The 17,985-nt window shown below is 33.3% G+C and overlaps 1 protein-coding gene across 7 annotated transcripts in view; it reads right to left on the bottom strand.

Moving 5' to 3' along the window:
- Window positions 1-17,985, bottom strand: part of ARHGEF7 (Rho guanine nucleotide exchange factor 7) — a 333,485-nt gene that overhangs the window by 207,891 nt on the left and 107,609 nt on the right. For all 7 annotated transcript variants that reach the window (XM_051984209.1, XM_051984207.1, XM_051984208.1 and 4 more), the window contains one exon: window positions 7,653-7,737. In XM_051984209.1, the coding sequence (XP_051840169.1) occupies window positions 7,653-7,737 (85 nt within the window). The remainder of the gene's footprint in view (window positions 1-7,652; window positions 7,738-17,985) is intronic.

The following is a 17,985-nucleotide window of genomic DNA, read 5'->3' as shown; positions in this document are numbered from 1 at the left end:
CATTTCAAATAAAGAACTATCTGTGATCTATCTTCTGATCCTTTTCACTATACTTCACTGCCTCTCTCCACCCTAGAGTTCTTTCTCTTAGTCTTTCTTCCTTACTGAATTAATAAAAACCTGGACTTTCCCTGAACACTGTGTATCTTAAAGACTGGCTGATCTTTCAATTCCAAAAGATTTTGGATGGAAAATGCCATCCATGTCTAGAAAAAGAACTATGGAAATTGAATGAGCTTAATATTTTCTCCTTTTGTTGTTTGTTTTTTCTCAGTTTTTCCCTTTTATTCAGAATTTTTCCCCAACATAACTCATATGGACATATGTTAAAATTTTATTGTACATGAATATTCTATATCTTTTTGCATGCTGTCTTGGGGAAGGAGGAGGTAAAGGAGAGGAATAAAAAAAATTGGAACTCAAATCTTATAAAAATGAATGTTGAAAACCACCTTTACTTCTAATTAGAAAAATACATATACCATTAAAATAAAAACTTTAAATACTACTAGCTGATCTTTTTACTACTTTTCCTACATCAAAAAACAGGAGAAGCAAATTCTTTAACCTCTTATCACGTCTGGTCCCCTGATCTACAATCAATGTCCAGTTATTTCACTCTACTATACTATTCTTCCTCAATCTTTGTCACTGTTACCTTCAAATCTCCTAGATGTTCTCCCACCTTTCTATGTCTTTAGAATCTAACTTCCAAACTTATCTTTGACCCCTTCATCTTACATAAGACTTACAGACTTCATATCTACAGTGATATTAACCTTCTAATATCCTCTTTTCTCGGTTTCTTAAATTACTAGCATTCATCTCTACTTTTCTGCAAATCATTCCCCAGAGAAAATCATGCCTTAATCATCACTATCTTACCATTTTTCTGTCTTTAATAATAGCTAAAAGACATATAGTACTTTAAAATTTACAAAGAACTTCAAATTCATCATTTGACTCAAAACAATCTTGTAAGCAAGACACTTCAGGCATTATTATTCTCATTTTAAAGTAGAAGAAACCAAGGCTTTAAGACATGAAATGACTTGTTCAAGGTCATACAACTAAGTGTCAAAGACTATAGTAATAGCCAAGTTTTGAAACCTACTATTATTTCCTATACAACACCTTCCTTCCAAGGATCCTGACTTGTAACATTTCCCTCTTCTGCCTTTCCATTTCTCCTAATCCCTTAATCTTCCCATATATGTTCTCTGCCTTCACCATGACTTTTGGTCCATCAATTCCCTCTTATTTTTCTACGTTATCATGTGGTCTTGCTGAGTTCCCTAGTTAGTCATGACATTTTCTTTATTCAATTATTTCAAAAATGTCTTCTTCCTCCATCCTTAAATTCCTTGCCCTCTTGACATTGCAGTTCTGCTAATCCTCCATAGATAACTGTTACTCCTGAGCAACTTTAAAAAATTAATAAATTCAATTAAACTAAAATTCAATTAAAATTAGCCTATCTTAACCTCAACTGAGTTTTCAGTGTATTATCATCCTATTTCATTCATTTCTTACTGGTTTTCAAGCACATTCTCCCTTACTCAATACTTTCCAATACTACTTGTTCAAGAAGACTAAAGCTATCAGACATCAACTCCTCCAGATTCCCTCTTTTTTTTTCCCTAAACTTCTTACTGCCTCCACTCGTCCTTTTCTTCCTTTCCCACCTATAGCAAAGAAACAGAATGCCCTCTCTTCTTGCTAAAGCTATTTATTCTACATGAACACTCTGACCTTCCTTTTCTATCTCCTCTGATCTTGTACCAAAATACCCTATCATATATTTTCAGGGTCTCCCTCAACTAGCTCCATTCTGTCATTCCTCAAACAAGTCTTAACACTTGACTTCTACCCCACACCTTAAGGGAAGGAAAAGTCTACTACTTAAAGGAAAATCCTTTTAGAAAGAATAATCAGCCTACATTCACTGCTTCTACTTCTCACTTTTCAATCACTTGTAATCTATGATCCACTCCCAAACCTTCTAACTGAACAACATTTGTTGTTGTTGTTGTTGTTGTTGTTGTTGTAAGAATTGTAAACAAAATGGATATACATCAACTAGAGGATATGGAAACAAATAGTGATGTACCAATGTAGTGGAACATTATTGTAGCATAAGAAATTATATATAGGATGAATTCAGAGAAACCTGGGAAAACTTGTCTGAACTGATACAGAGAAAAAATGATCAGAAGTAGAGACCACTTTACGCAATGATTACAATGTAAAGAAAACAACTCTGAAAGACTATAGAATTCTTTTCAAGACAATAACCAATCACGATTTCAGAAGAGTATAAAGGATGCCAACCTTTGCTGGCAAAGATGAATTAGAGATACAAAATGAGACATACATTTTCTAATGGCCAATGTGATTTACTTGTTTTTGATTGACAAGGAAGGGCTTCTGGGACAGGGTCAAAGGAAATAGTGAAGACTGGAAAGTGACAGAGAGGCAAAAAAGAAAAAGGTTTATCAAACACCAGAAAATGAACAAGACACAAACAGGGAAATTTTGTAGCTATCATATAAAATGTAATATACACTTTTAAAGAGGCAGCTAAGTAGAACAGTGAATAGAGCACTAGGTTTTGAATCAGGAAGATTCATCTTGATGAGTTCAAACCTGATTTCAACAGTTATTAGCAGTCATTTAATCCTATATGCCTCACTTTCTTCACTGTAAAATGAGCTGGAGAAAGATATAGCAAATTACTTTAGTCTCTTTTACCAGGAAAACTCTTAATGGGGTCACAGAGTTGAACCTGACAGAACAACAAGGATGGAGTGCCAAACTTTCCCAACAAACAAGGAAATTTTGTAAATACCGTATTAAAATATACTTTTAAAAAATAAACTGCATGTGACACAAGTTTATGGCTTCACAGTCTTTTTTTTGTTCTTCTTAGAATTCTGCCATTAAATTTGTTGATATTTAAATTCTTAACAAAAAAAGAAATCTTTTTTTTTTAATTAGGTGACCAGTGTCAAGTTAGGTGCTACTATCAAAAGTGGGGGGAAGGGGAGGCAAAACTAGCCAATATAATTAGATAAATGCAGATGATCCATCCAAAAGGACATGTGAGTCCAGTGTATAGTGCCCTGAAAGCTAGAAACACAGTCAACTCAAAGGAAATTCAGAGTTTGGGATCTCACCGAAGTGTGCTACCACACTACAAATTCAAACTCAATAGCATAAGCATTATGCTGACTGCTCCCTTTTTATAGACCAGTTTACTCAGAATTTAAAGTAAAAAATTTAAAGGAATAGAAAAGATCAGCTGGAGTCCCTGAATATAAAGATCAGCAGTTTAAATATTATGCACCATGCTTATCACCTTATTTATCTTTCATTCTTAACTATCTTACCCATCCACACTTAATAAATTGCCAGGTTCTTTTTTATTTTATCTCACCAATATATTTCAAATGTATTCCCTCTTTTTCATCTTTAATAATAATCCTAGTTCACTCCCTCATTATATGGATTTTTAACAATCTTATAACCAGTCTTCCTGTTCTCTCTAATTTTTCACATCAATGCCAAAACAACCTTATTAACATACCATTCAGAATGCATCATTCCCTTGCAATGAGTTTCCTCATAGCCTAACAAATAAATTACAAAGTCCAGAGTCTGGAATTCAAGGTTTTGTGTACACTACCCCTTCCCTACTTTTCCATCCTTATATTATACAATGTTCTTTGGCATATTCTATATTCCAAACAAACTAGATTTTAATCCATCCCTTCTTCTCACTCTGCCATCTTTCATTTCCATGCTTTATTTTAATGCTAACCCCACTCTCCTGTCTCTCTGCTGAGGTCTCTCTCTTCCATTAAGATCCATTTTATTGGAGGGGATGCGAGAAAACTGGGACACTAATGCATTGTTGGTGGAGTTGTGAACGAATCCAACCATTCTGGAGAGCAATATGGAATTATGCCCAAAAAATTATCAAATTGTGCATACCCTTTGATCCAGCAGTGTTTCTATTGGGCTTATATCCCAAAGAAATACTAAAGAAGGGAAAGGCCAAAATGTTTGTAGCAGCCCTATTTGTAGTGGCTAGAAACTGGAAAATGAATGGATGCCCATCAATTGGAGAATGGCTGGGTAAATTGTGGTATATGAATGTTATGGAATATTATTGTTCTGTAAGAAATGACCAGCAGGATGAATACAGAGAGGACTGGCGAGACTTACATGAACTGATGCTAAGTGAAATGAGCAGAACCAGGAGATCATTATACACTTCGACAACAATATTGTATGAGGACATATTTTAATGGAAGTGGATTTCTTTGACAAAGAGACCTAACTGAGTTTCAATTGATAAATGATGGACAGAAGCAGCTACACCCAAAGAAAGAACACTGGGAAACGAATGTGAACTATTTGCATTTTTGTTTTTCTTCCCGGGTTATTTATACCTTCTGAATCCAATTCTCCCTATGCAACAAGAGAACTGTTCGGTTCTGCAAACATATATTGTATCTAGGATATACTGCAACATATCCAACATATAAAGGACTGCTTGCCATCTAGGGGAGGGGGTGGAGGGAGGGAGGGGAAAAAAATCAGAACAGAAACGAGTGCAAGGGATAATGTTGTAAAAAAAAAAAAAATTACTGTGGCATGGATTCTGTCAATATAAAGTAATTATTAAATAAAAATTTAAAAAAAAAAAAGATCCATTTTAGGCATTTTCAGTTTAATTCAACAAATATTTACTCTCCAGAAACCTTTCCTGATGTCTCTTTTCCCCATCTAAAAATATCTCTCTCTTCCTTAAATGTTTCATAGTACCATTAAAAATTTATTTTAAATTTAGAAAGCATTCAAATATACAAATAAGAATTTCAAAAATCCTACAAAAACATAATTATCATTTTTCAGTTTAATATATATTAATTTTAATAATAGTTATTAAAATATCCTACTTGCTTCTATGTCCTCTTCTGTAATATTTTTCTTCCATGTAAATTTTCAGATTATATTGCTGGATTTTTAAAAATATAATCATAACCAGCATATATGCTGTTGTACTGATTCTGCTACTTTCAATCTGTATTCCTTCAAAGGAGAAATAATGTGACTTAGTGGATAGAGCACTGGCTCCTGAGCCAGGAAAGACTTAGGTTCAAGTTCCTGCTCAGACCCTTATTGTATAACCCTTGACAAGTCAAGTTATTTACTTCAGTTTCCTAATCTGTAAAATTAAGCGGTTGAACTTGATGTTTTTAAACGTACATTGCAGTTCTAAATCTATGTTCCTAAGATCCTGCCATATAAATCATCCTATATTTCATTTAATCCTTTATAATAGTGCTCTTATACCACACAGATACCTAAATACAATTATCACAATTTATTTGACAATCAATATGAATGTATTAATCCCCTATGTATCAGACATTATGTTAAGTACCAGAGGCACATGACAATATGTATAAATATGAATAAAATGTACTGAAAGAAAAGAGATTCTATGAAATGACGAGTCACGTGGGCTATTTTTTTTTTTGCCATTATAAATAATATTGCTTTGAATACTTTTGTAGTTATGAGTCTTTTTTTTTTCCTTTTAGTAATATTTTCAAAGTATAATCTCAGGAGTAGCTGATTCTTAAAAGTGAGGGAGGGGAATTTTCCCATTTAGTGTGCCATATGTATACTTTGTATTGATGATGATGATGATGCTCATTCCTTTTCTTCCTTTATTCCTTTTATTTTATATAAAGTTCTTCTTCCAAATTACATCTGTTTTTTCTTCTCTAAGGTTCAGATTCTCTAGAAATTATTTTTCTTTTATTTCCTCCTATATGTTCTCACCAAATACTTTCTTCTATACATCCCTGGGTGGGTTTCAACCTTTCAAACTTTCAAAAAGTCAAGATAGTAAAGCTTGGTAGTACAAAACCACAAAGAACACAATACCTAAATTACCTCACCAAAGAAGGCATACTATGATCTACTCTTAAAAAGTAAATGTTGGCCCTTTGGACAACTTTGTTTTGCATTTTAAACACCATGTTCTGTCACCAAATTGCCACTCTTCAAAAAAAGAAACAACAAGGTCCTTTCTCTCTGCTTTACTTTTCATTCATTCTTGTTTGAAACACTCAAATGTAATACTCCGACAATCTTTTCAGTGTGATAAAATACCTAGCCCTCGTACCACAGAAATAAGATCCTAGCATAGAGTCATGTTACAAGTATACTACTACAAGGGAATTTTTTTCCTCTTACTTTTTTAAGTATTCCTTTCTCTTTTATCCTTTTTTATTCCTTTTTCTTTTATGTGTATGTGGGAGAAAGGAAGGTTAGGTAAAGAGGCGAGAGTGGATGGGGAGTATGTGTATTATATGAACATAATATATACATAATTTAATTTTTTTTAAAAAATAGCATCCCTATGCCTGAAGAATGGAAAAGTTAAGACTCAAAAAAATCCAGATATGGAAGGTGCTATCAAAGACAGCCTATTGCTAAATTTCTTATGTTGATAGCTATTAAATTTTCCACAAAGCAAAAATTAAGATTGAAAAGTAAATAAAACCAACCTCCAGAATCTTTCCTTTTTGAGCCTCACAATCAATTTCAAAATAAGATTCATAAGCATTTTCCAGCAACAGAATCAAAAGTAGAATTTCTCATTACTTATAAATAAATAAATGAATGAATGTGAGAGTATGTGTATGTGTATAAAAACATATATAGTCCCACCAATCTTAGTACACAGGGGTAGAGCAGAATGATCCCCCAATATACTTAGCTATAAATTGGGAATAGGAAGTATCAAGGATCATGTGCTTTAGAGTACCCTTATTGTTATAGTTATTGTGACTGAAAAAGCATATGTATTTGGGGTACTATTCCCAAAGCTATTTTCCTTGGTCATGATACCATCTAAATAACTATATTCTATATATATGAATAATAGATCCTGGGTCCTACCTGAAAAGCCTTTCAGCACAAGCACCGAGACAGGCTTAAAAAGGCACATTATGAGAAGGCTGACCAATTTTTTTTTTAAACTACAGTAACTTATTTAACCACTGACTGAGGTTTACAGTAGCTATTACTTGCCAAGACGATATAAGTTCCTTGACAGCACTTATTATTTACTTTTGCATTTGTGTTCTCAAACCACAATACGATGCCTGATACTGTATCCACTAATTTGGATCAACTCCACAATGCTCACCAGATATCCAGGCAGGTTAAATAAATAATAATGCTTTTAAGAGAAAATCAGGATAAAGGTTCTTGTTAAGCTATGTCTCAAGAAGTCTCTGTATCCTTTTGACACCAGGTCTGCTATTTTTAAGATGAGAAAACTATATCTAAATCTTAAGATATCAGAGTAAAGATGTGTCAAACTCAAGAGAACTTTCCTACAATAATAAAAAACAATAAAACATAGAAATCAGGTAGAATAAAAGATAGAAATCAGAAAGTAGATGTAAAAAAAAAGGGCACCTTATTAAAAATAACAAACTGAAAAGTGTTTTTTTACTCAATTAATAGTAAATAAAACTGCACTGTTGAAAATGATAATGCCAGGTCACCTTCTTCCTTCCCCCCCTCCCCAACTAGAATTCAAGTGAATCAGAACAGAATCTTACCTGCTGTGACTTTATTTAGAGTGACTAAGGAGCTGAGAACCTTGTTAAAATTCTGTCCCTGATATAGATCATTTGCATCAAATGTCTGGAAAGGGAAAAAAAAAAAAAGGCAAAATTAGTAAAAGTCCAGATTTGTTTCAGACTAAATGATATTATCAATTATTACAAATGACATAGGGATATATCTAAGATTATAAAAATGGAGACATAAAGGCCAATAAAAAGCTCCTCATTTCCTATATTATCAGTTCCATTGTCAATAAGTCTGGCTCAATTTCCAAAGCATCAGCAACCATCCCCATAGATCTGCCCTCTTTTAACCTGAGACAAAGATTTTGTTCTTCTGCACTGCACTAAATAAATGTTCAATAACAATAATAAAGTTTTGCTTTCCTCCTGTTGTTAGATTAGTGAAGAGTATCTGGCACCCATCCCAGAAAAGCTCAACAAGGGAAAAGGTATAGGTCAGAGGATGAGGCTCCTTTTCCTGTTAAGGGGAAAGAGGCAAAATAGCAGACCACTCCAGAGTTAACAATGGCAAAGTACTATACCACTAGAGTTCACAGATGAATAAAAAGGGCAAGAAAAAGGTATTCAGAAGAAACCAAGAATAGTAGTTCAAGAGGCAGAAATTCAACAAAGCATATCTCTACGCAAAATTTGATAAATGAACTTCTGATGAATTCGTGTCTCCAAGAGGCTTTGGGTTCTTATTATTACATATGCAAGCTAATTTATGACAAAATACATGTGATAAGGAGAAGACTCATCTGGTATTAAAGATATATATATTCATAACAAAATGATATTAAAAAATTTTTCCTCTCACCATTTTGTGATGTAGTCTACCTAGATTGCCTAAATACTCAATACCCAAGCATACACTTCTAAAACATCATTTATAACTTTTGTATAGAATACTAAAAGTTAGACAAAAATTATGTCTGAAGCTGCATTTTTTTCCCTATGTGGAAATGTGCAAAATCATATAACTGAGATTGATTACTTCAAGGAAATGTGTCAGTGTTAGAAATGGGAAAGATCAGGTCCATCATCAGGCCAATGCAAAAAATATCTTAAATTGTAGGATCATAGGTTTGAAGTTGGAATACTTTCATAATTTAATCCAAACATAATGAAAATGAAACATAACCTTATGTTTACCAAAAAAATCCAAATAATCTACTATAATATCAAATGCCACAAAACAGAAGAAAAAAAAAAAAATACTGCACTAGAACAAGTAAAGACCAAAATTTTTTTAATGTCAGATTTCTTTGTGAAGAAAAAAATGTGAATAATCTAGTCAGTATGTCCTTCTGAATATTAGCAGGCACACTAAATATTTTCATAGTTTACATAAATTAGTTCATCTCTATACATTATATATGTGTATGTGTATTTGTGTCCTAGCCACAACTCTTAAGAACAGAAACATTGCTTGTTTCTACTCTGAATCAACAACTTCCAATCCTCTCCACCTCATCATGCCTAAGCATCATGAACCTTGCAAGCCTTAAATTTTAACTGAAATTAAACAAAGTCCATTGTAAGGTGTCTACAGGTCATTTAAATAATATGTTAAAATGGCAGAAAGGGGAAAAAAGAGTTCTCATTTTATTCAAGTATTTTAGTTCTGAAAAATTACTTACTTTTTTGGTCTTATGTATCTAGTATTAATGAAAAGGCAGCAAAAAGTGACTACATTAAACTATAAAGATAAATCTAAATCTGTGATTCCACGGTAAATAATTCCCAGGTAAGAAAATTCCTTCTCACTAATACAGATCAGAACCTTCCCTACAACTTAATAGTCTTAGAAATTAGACCAATATACAACCAATATATGTCAGAGAGCTATAAAGCCCAATATCTCCTCTATCCAATATACCTTTCTGCCTCTCACTAAATTATATAAAATATAATTTAATGACAATGATAAATAAGGGAGGAAAAAAGTTGAGAAATTACTTAAAGCAAATAAATGAAAGCTATAACTATCTTAATGGTGTTCTACATTATATAATACATAAAAGTTTTTTTTTTTTCCTTTCACTCAGAATTAATGAAAGTTAACTGCAAAAATGAAATTTAACACAGAAAAAATCTTTAGAGATTTGGACTATTTGTGGAAATTATACATACTTAGTAATGTAGCAATTGCTATGAATAGTGAAATTCAAGTATGACTTGAAAGAAGCAGAAATTAAGATGTTCTCTATAATAAAAACTACCACAGAAACCAAACAGGTTTTAGATTTAATAAGAGGAGTAATTTCAAAAATTCTAAAAATCTATGATTTAAAGTAAATCTAACTTCAGAGGAAAAAATTTGATCCAAAGAGTGATCTAAACTTAAGAAATATTAGAAATATTGTAATATATGGTTTTAATTTTTTGTTTATTTTTTAATTCTTTTTTTAACCTTTTTTCACGCTGGATCTCAATTTCTTTATCAGTTAAATATAACAATTATATTAGCTAATGCACTCTTAAGTAAAGGTATAGTCAAGCTTAAATATTCAATCTGATTCTAAAACCTGGAAATTTGAAATAAAAGTATGTATAAATTTTGACTAACCTTCATTGTGGAGAAAAAAGCAGCACTTCACCAGAGCAGTTAAATGCAAGAATAACAGGATGTTAAAAATACAGAGTTTCCTGTTGTTCCAGAACTATTCCTCTTTCCTACTTGGATACTAAGCATCCTAAGACTGGGTGTAATTATCTGCCAATGGGCTCCAATGTGATGTCAGAACTTCAGTGAATATACACATATCATTGGTATTACTTAACAGGAAACTAGAAAATGAATGAGATAAATGTTTTCTATAGACCAAAAAGAAAATTTAATAATTAACACTATTAAGTGATCTACTACTCTCTTCTACTGGAAAACAGTAAAAAATACTTGCTTCAGTAAAAACCTATTAAGGACATTAATCAAAAAATTTTCAGGGAATAGAGCAACTTATTACAAGATAAGTCTTCCCAAAAATTGTTTCAATTTCACTTAAATGAATACCTCTTTAAGAATAGTGTAAATTTATGTTGGCAAATTAAACTCATATTTAACACAAAATGATGTTTCTTACTCAATAGTTTCTAATAGAAAAAAGTTGTATTTTTAAAATGTAATTTATGAACATACCTTAATTTCCCCCAAATACCATGGAGTACTTATTAATGTTAAGAAAAAGAACACGAGGTATATGAATATTATGGAATATTATTGTTCAGTAAGAAATGACCAACAGGATGATTTCAGAAAGGCCTGGAGAGACTTACACAAACTGATGCTGAGTGAAATGAGCAGGGCCAGGAGATCACTATATATTTCAACAACAATACTATGTGATGATCAATTCTGATGTACCTGGTCATCTTCAGCAATGAGATGAACCAAATCAGTTCCAATGGAGCAATAATGAACTGAACCAGCTACACCCAGTGAAAGAACTCTGGGAGATGACTAAGAACCATTACATTGAATTCCCAATCCCTATATTTTTGCCTGCCTGCATTTTGGATTTCCTTCACAGGCTGATTGTACAATACTTCGGAGTCTGATTCTTTTTGTACAGCAGAGTGGCAGTTTGGTCATGTATACTTATTTTGGATTTGGTTTATACTTTGATATATTTGGCATGTGTTGGTCATCCTGCCATCTGGGGGAGGGAGTGGGGAAAAGGAAGGGAAAAATTGGAACAAAAGATTTGGCAATTGTCAATGCTGTGAAATTGCCCATGCGTGTGGCTTGTAAATAAAAAGCTATTTAAAAAAAAGAAAAAGAAAAGAAAAGAAAAAAGAAAAAGAACAAAAGTAATTTAGAAGAATATTGGGGAAGAGGGGAGTGGAAAGGAAAGAAAATCAATGACAAGTGGGGGGAGAGGAAGAGTTCTGTTTTTAAAAAAGAAAGAAAAAGGCAGGAGAATATCAGAAGTCACTCTTTATTCTTTAGATTGCTCTAGCATAGTAATAAAGGTACTATGAAATTCTGTTCACATGTTAATCTTCTCACCCCCATCTCATCTATTAGTAAGAACAGGGTTACTACATAACAATATTGATGTAAAAGGAAAACAAGGGTCTTGGAAGATTCATAAAAATATAGGTAGTGATTTCACCAAATCTGACAAGCACAAAAGCACTAATGAAAGCCCTTACAAAATTCAAGTTACCTATGATATTTTTGTATATTTAGGTCAAATAAGGAAGAATTGTTTAAAATGTTAATAAAATGTAACTATCCAGAAAGTTATTTCATTAAACATAGCTTTTCAATCATCACATTAACATTTGTGGAATACTTTCCTTTATTTCCTCAGAAACAGTAGTGCAAGTCAAGACAGAATTAAGAGTGTTCAATATTACTAAAAACCACAGTAGTGAATGACTAAAGCTCCTGCTAAAGAAAACTACAATATTGCCAAGACTATGAAATGCTAAGCACACAGAGGAAAAAAAAAACAATTTTGGTTCTGAACAAAATTATGATGTTTGCACCCCAGTCACCAGCTCCTCCATTATTCACTTTCTCCTTCTCATTCTCCATGTCCCTCATTCAGCTTCAGAAATTTCACTGCCTTTGGATTTCCATCCTCTCTCCAAATAGGAAGATATGAGATGGTCTTCTCCACTTTGAAACTTATTCATAACAAAATTATCCGCTTATTCCAGTCACACTATTTTCATTATTAAAAATATTTCTTTGTGAATCAGAAGTCCCAGGTTATCTTATAGGAATTTCAAGCATTTTTTAGAAGATAACATGGGAGTCTTCTTTTTTTAGGGGTGGGGGAGGAAGACAAAGGGTATGGAAGGAGGGCAGAGGTAAAAGGGAGGGGGGGAATAGTGAGGTGCTGGCCTAGTTACTGCCTTCACAACACACAAATCTACAAATTAGGCCAAAAGCTAACCTGCCTCAGTCATTTCATGGTGGAGCACAAATGAATTAGAAAGGACTGTTCCCTGTTCCCACTGCTAGCCCATTTCAGGATGAGCCCAAAACAACAGCTTGGACATCCATTTCTCGGGAAATTACAGTCCAGAGAAACATATGTTAGGGACAGTAGTTTTTTTGGAGGGGATAGAGAGTTTTTTTAATGAAAGTCATTGCTTTTCCCAATCAACCATTAACTAGAGCGTTCTTTTCCCCTTCTTTTACTTTTTTCTTAAGCCTCACCCACCTACATAAAATTCCCATTTATTTGGGATCTGGGGGCCATTCTCTAATTCCCTCTTCTTTCCCCAGGGTATGTATGCCTATGTATGCCTACATAGCCTGGGCCTTCACCACAAAATCCCAGACTCTTAATTTCAGAAGAAACAACCATCCACTCAGTCAGTACTTGAATAAAAAGCCTTTCCTCTACAATATCATGAGAAAAGGTAATCTAGCTTTTACTTATGGAACTCCAAAGATGGGGAACATGCTCCCTTCCAACGTAGCCCATTTTTCACATTTACATAGCTATGATAGGAAGTTTTTCCCCAGATCAAGATTAAAATCTGCCTCTCCACAAATTTCCATTCAACATTTTTTCTGCTGGGGCAAGCTAAAACCTATTCCAAGGGACAACTTTTCAAATAATTGTAGACAACTATTATGGTTCCCTCTAAAGTCTAATGTTCTCTTGCAAAGCATCCCTTAATCCCTCAATTTATCATTAGATGGTATAAATTCAAATTCTTTCTCCATCCTGGCTATGTTATATTAACAATGTTTTCAAAATAAAGTATTTATGGGATTGGAATATCATATGCCAGAGAGCAATGGAAGTAGGATTACAACCAAGAATCACCTATGCAACAAAACTGAGTATAATCCTTCAGGAGAAAAGGTGGATATTCAATGAGACAAAGGACTTTTAAGCATTCGTGATGAAAAGACCAGAGTTGAACAGAAATGTGATTTTTAAATATAGGACTCAAGAGAAGCATAAGGAGATAATCAAGAAAAGGATATCATAAGGGACTTAATAAAGTTAATCTGTTTACATTCCTACATGGGAAGCTACTTGTAACTCATTAGAATTTTCTCATTTTTTATGGCAGTCAGAAGGAATTAGAGGGCACAGATGTGAGTTGAATATGAAGGGATAATATCTTTAAAAAATAAAATTAAGGGGTGAGAGAGGAATGTACTGGAAAAATGGGAAAGAAAGAGGTGGAATGCTAAGTTATCTGCCCAAAAAGATGCAAGAAAAAGCTTTTACAATGGAGAGGAGAGGGAAAATTACTGAACCTTATTAATCAGAATTGGCTCAAAAGGAATAACACACATTCAATTCAATATAGAAATCCATCTTACCCTACAGGAAAGTAGAAGGGGAAAGGGAAACAGAAAGGGGGAAGGGTGATAATAGAGAAGGTATGTTGGGATAGGGGATGGTCAGTAGCAAAACACTTTTGAGGAGGATCAGAGTGAAAGGACAGAGAACAGAATAAATTGGGGGGAAATACAATTAGCAACAATATTTGTGAAAAAAAATTGAAGAAAGTTTCTCTGATGAAGGGAACTGAATTAGACTTATTAAATTTTTTTTTAATGAATCATTCCCCAATTGATAAATGCCTTTATTTTTCTTGAGGGTTTTTTGTTTTGTTTTGTTTTGTTTTGTTGGGGGGGGATTTATATTTTCTTTCAAAACTTGACTTTTATGGAAATGTTTTTTCATAACTTCACATGTGCCTTTTTAAAGAGGGTAAAGATGGGGAGGTAGAAAAAAAATCTGAAATTCAAAGATTTAAAAACAAATGTTAAAAAATGTTTTACAAGTAGCTGGGAAAATAAAATATTAAATATTAAAAAATAAAAAAGGAAAGTATTTTCATGTCACTTTTGACTACTACTATAAATTTAAAAACTAACTTAATTCTCCTTTGCCAAATTCAAAGAATAGAATTTCTGATATCCAGGTATCTACCTTGCTCCCAGTCCCCATTTTCTAGATCAGTAAAATTCCACCCAATTTTCTCTTTCTCTCTCACTAAAGAGCATCAGGGAGAATTATAGGACTGGATTACATAGAGCAATTTTATTTTATTGCTGAGAAAACTGAGTTTTAGAAAAATGAAATAACTTGCCCAATGTCACAATGCTAATTACTGATAATAATTCTAAAGCTCTTATTTCCTCATCTGTAAAATGAAGTGGTTGGATTCCATTCCTAAGGTCCCTTCCAGTTTTTATCTCAGTGTTGCTGAAGTTCTCTATGACCTACTGAATATACTGCCTGAATATAATACTTCAATACACATTCATGAGTGTGAAATGCTTCGAAAGCAACTATTTTACAAGAGAATATGCAACAAAGAATCCTCAGTAATCTGGTAATGGAGGAAAAATATCTTTCATTAGAATGAGACTGGGTTAGGTCTGAATGGGAAAGATATGAATGAGAATTCACTGACAGAGGGATGAATGGTAAACAAAAAGCTACTCAGACACAAAGGACCCAGCTAATATAGTTTATTTATTTTAAAATAGTAATGCTTATATTATATTTGGCATACTATATTTGACTGCCTCCGTGTATACGGATATTGTTTAATATACATCTTACTCTGCTGACTCACTATGGCATGCAGGTAATCCATATAAGTTTGAAGGCTATGATAGCAGAGTCTAAAATTTCTTTTTAGAATTGGAATTGGAATTTTCTTCCAAGCTAAAGGATACTGAATATGGATCCAGAAGAAAGTTATATCAGCTGATGCTCAGAGAAACTCATGTATGTTTATACGAATGTGTGTATGTTTCAGATGATAAAGATTTAAGATAAATGAATGAAATATAAAGTAGATCTGAATGGGACCAGATTACAAAGTTCGTATGTCAGGTTAAGGATTTTATACTGTAATCAACAAAAAGCATGTTACATACACATCTATATAAACACATACAAATATAAATGAATTTCTCAAAAACATGGTATTTTATCAAAGTAAGTTCTTCTGCTATTATATATTGCAATTCCTTCATGTCTTAGTAAATAATAAGAAATGTCTAATTAAATGCTGATTCTGAAGACAATCTAATTCCCAACCTCTCTGACCTAACCTAGGCTGGTGATTAAATCAAAGATACATACAGTCCATCACTGAATCCACAAACAGAGCCTCTTTAACACACATACCACACACACACACACACACACACACACACACACACACCCTAAGACTGAGCAAATAAAATACACATGAAATGATCAACTCTGATGAACTTGGCTCTTTTCAACAATGAGGTGATTCAGGCCAATTCCAATAGACTTGTCACAGAGAGAGCCATCTGCATCCAGAGAGAGGACTATGGGGACTAAATACGGAACACAACATAGTATTTTCACCCTTTGTTGTTCTTGTTTGCTTGCTTGTTTTTTATTTTTTCCTTTTGATCTGATTTCGTCTTATGCAGCATGATAAATGTGGAAATATGTTTAGAAAAATAGCACATATTTAATCTATATTGGATTATCTGCTGTCCAAGGGAAGGATGTGGGAGGAAGGGAGGGAGAAAAATATGGAAGACAAGATTTTGCAAGGGTGAATCTTGAAATGAATGAACTTTGCATGTATTTTGAAAAATTAAAAGCTATTAATATAAAAATAAATACATGTTTTAAACTAATAAACATAATGTACATACACATTATATATTGTACATATTGCAGTATAAGCAAAATATGTAAGCTATGTATGGAACAGAGAGAGATAAGGTGAAGAACTTTCAGGAATGTATGAATTCTTTTTCTGTATTTTATTTTCATTATTTCTGTGTTTCCCCTATGACCTATATAATATGTGCAGGCTCATATTTACTTGAGCCTTGGCCAGTTAGAAACATATTTACTTAACCTGAGCTGATGACATTTATTGGTATTTGACATTTATCGATACTTAATCTATTAGCTGGACCAGTGTCTGCTTGATTAAGTCTGAAGGCCTGACTTTCTGTTTCCTAGAAATCAGAAGATTTCGGGGAACAGAAACCTTTCATTCCAATCTACCCAAATAGCAACAGCCAATTAGATGCCTCCCCCTCCCCTTCTTAATGCTCTCTTACTTGTGATGTAATTTCTTGTATAAAAGCTATGTATCTTTACTACTTCTTTAGCCTTCCTACCGCGAGCTTTCTCTTTCTTAATTCGCGATGGGATGGCTCATCCTCCAGAGGTTTTCAATAAACAACTTTTCTGCCTTCTACTGAGTGATCTCTGAGTAATCATTTTGGGTAAGGGTCTTCTACATCCCTCACAACTAGATTTTTCCATCAGAATAGGCCCTATCCTACCATTCATCTTTCTATCAGCAAGATTACAGTTCACATCATGCTTAGCTCCATATCATTCCAATAAGACTGGATGTTATTGGATATACTGGATAATATCTCATGATTATTAATGAAACTTCTATAACGAATTCTTCATTAAACAGTTGCTTCCAAAGCAATTCACATCCTACAAATACATTAAACTAACTAACTCATGAAAGCCCTGACTTCTCCACACATCCCCAAGAACAAATCTTTCAGTCAGGGTTTGGGGGAAAAGACCAAAAAGAGAGGTAAAAGGGGATACAATAGAGAAATGCAGCCTACACTCACTATCCTCTGGATCTCTTTTTATCATAGTGGGCTATATTCCTCACTCCCTGTAGTTCCTCTGTAAAGTCTACTTTGACCTGAATCTGTCCAAAGAACCAATTTGTTATGATTACATCCATGTGTTGAGTCCTTCAACCAAAAAACTATATGGCCCTTAAATAACTGGTACCTTTTAGAATGCTACTTTTCTGAGTGGGGGGTCTGTTATTTGTTTGGCACACTTCACTTATGTACATTTGTGATGCCATATAATTAATAATCACAAAATCCAGATGGAACAGCCCAAGGCAGCAAAGACATCAAGATGCACTGTCAGCCCAATAGCAGTAGGTTTGTAGGCAGTAGGCAACAATTACAGTGGCCTTAAAAAAAAAAAAAAAAAAAAAAAAAAAAAGATCACGACCCCAGAAGACAACAAAAAATAATCAAACTGTGTTACAATAAATAAATCTAATGGTTCTCTATTAATTTTATTTGTTTTGAAAACATAGATTCTTTTATACTTTTTTTTTCAATTACAATTTCTCTCCTTCCCCTACTACTTCCCCAGTCCAATGAGAAGGCAAGAAAAACAAAACCTATTACAAATATGTATGGTCATGAAAAATACATTTCTACATTCTACATGAAAAACACATTCCCCCCAAAAAAATTTTTTTAAATATGCTTCAACTGTACTTTGAATCCATCAATTCCCCATCTGGAAGTATGATCAGAATTACTAAA

Source organism: Antechinus flavipes, chromosome 3, assembly GCF_016432865.1.
Source record: "Antechinus flavipes isolate AdamAnt ecotype Samford, QLD, Australia chromosome 3, AdamAnt_v2, whole genome shotgun sequence".
Classification (NCBI taxonomy): Eukaryota; Metazoa; Chordata; class Mammalia; order Dasyuromorphia; family Dasyuridae; genus Antechinus; species Antechinus flavipes.
Note: the sequence above shows the minus strand (reverse complement) of the source record. Positions and strands in the feature narration are given on the sequence as shown.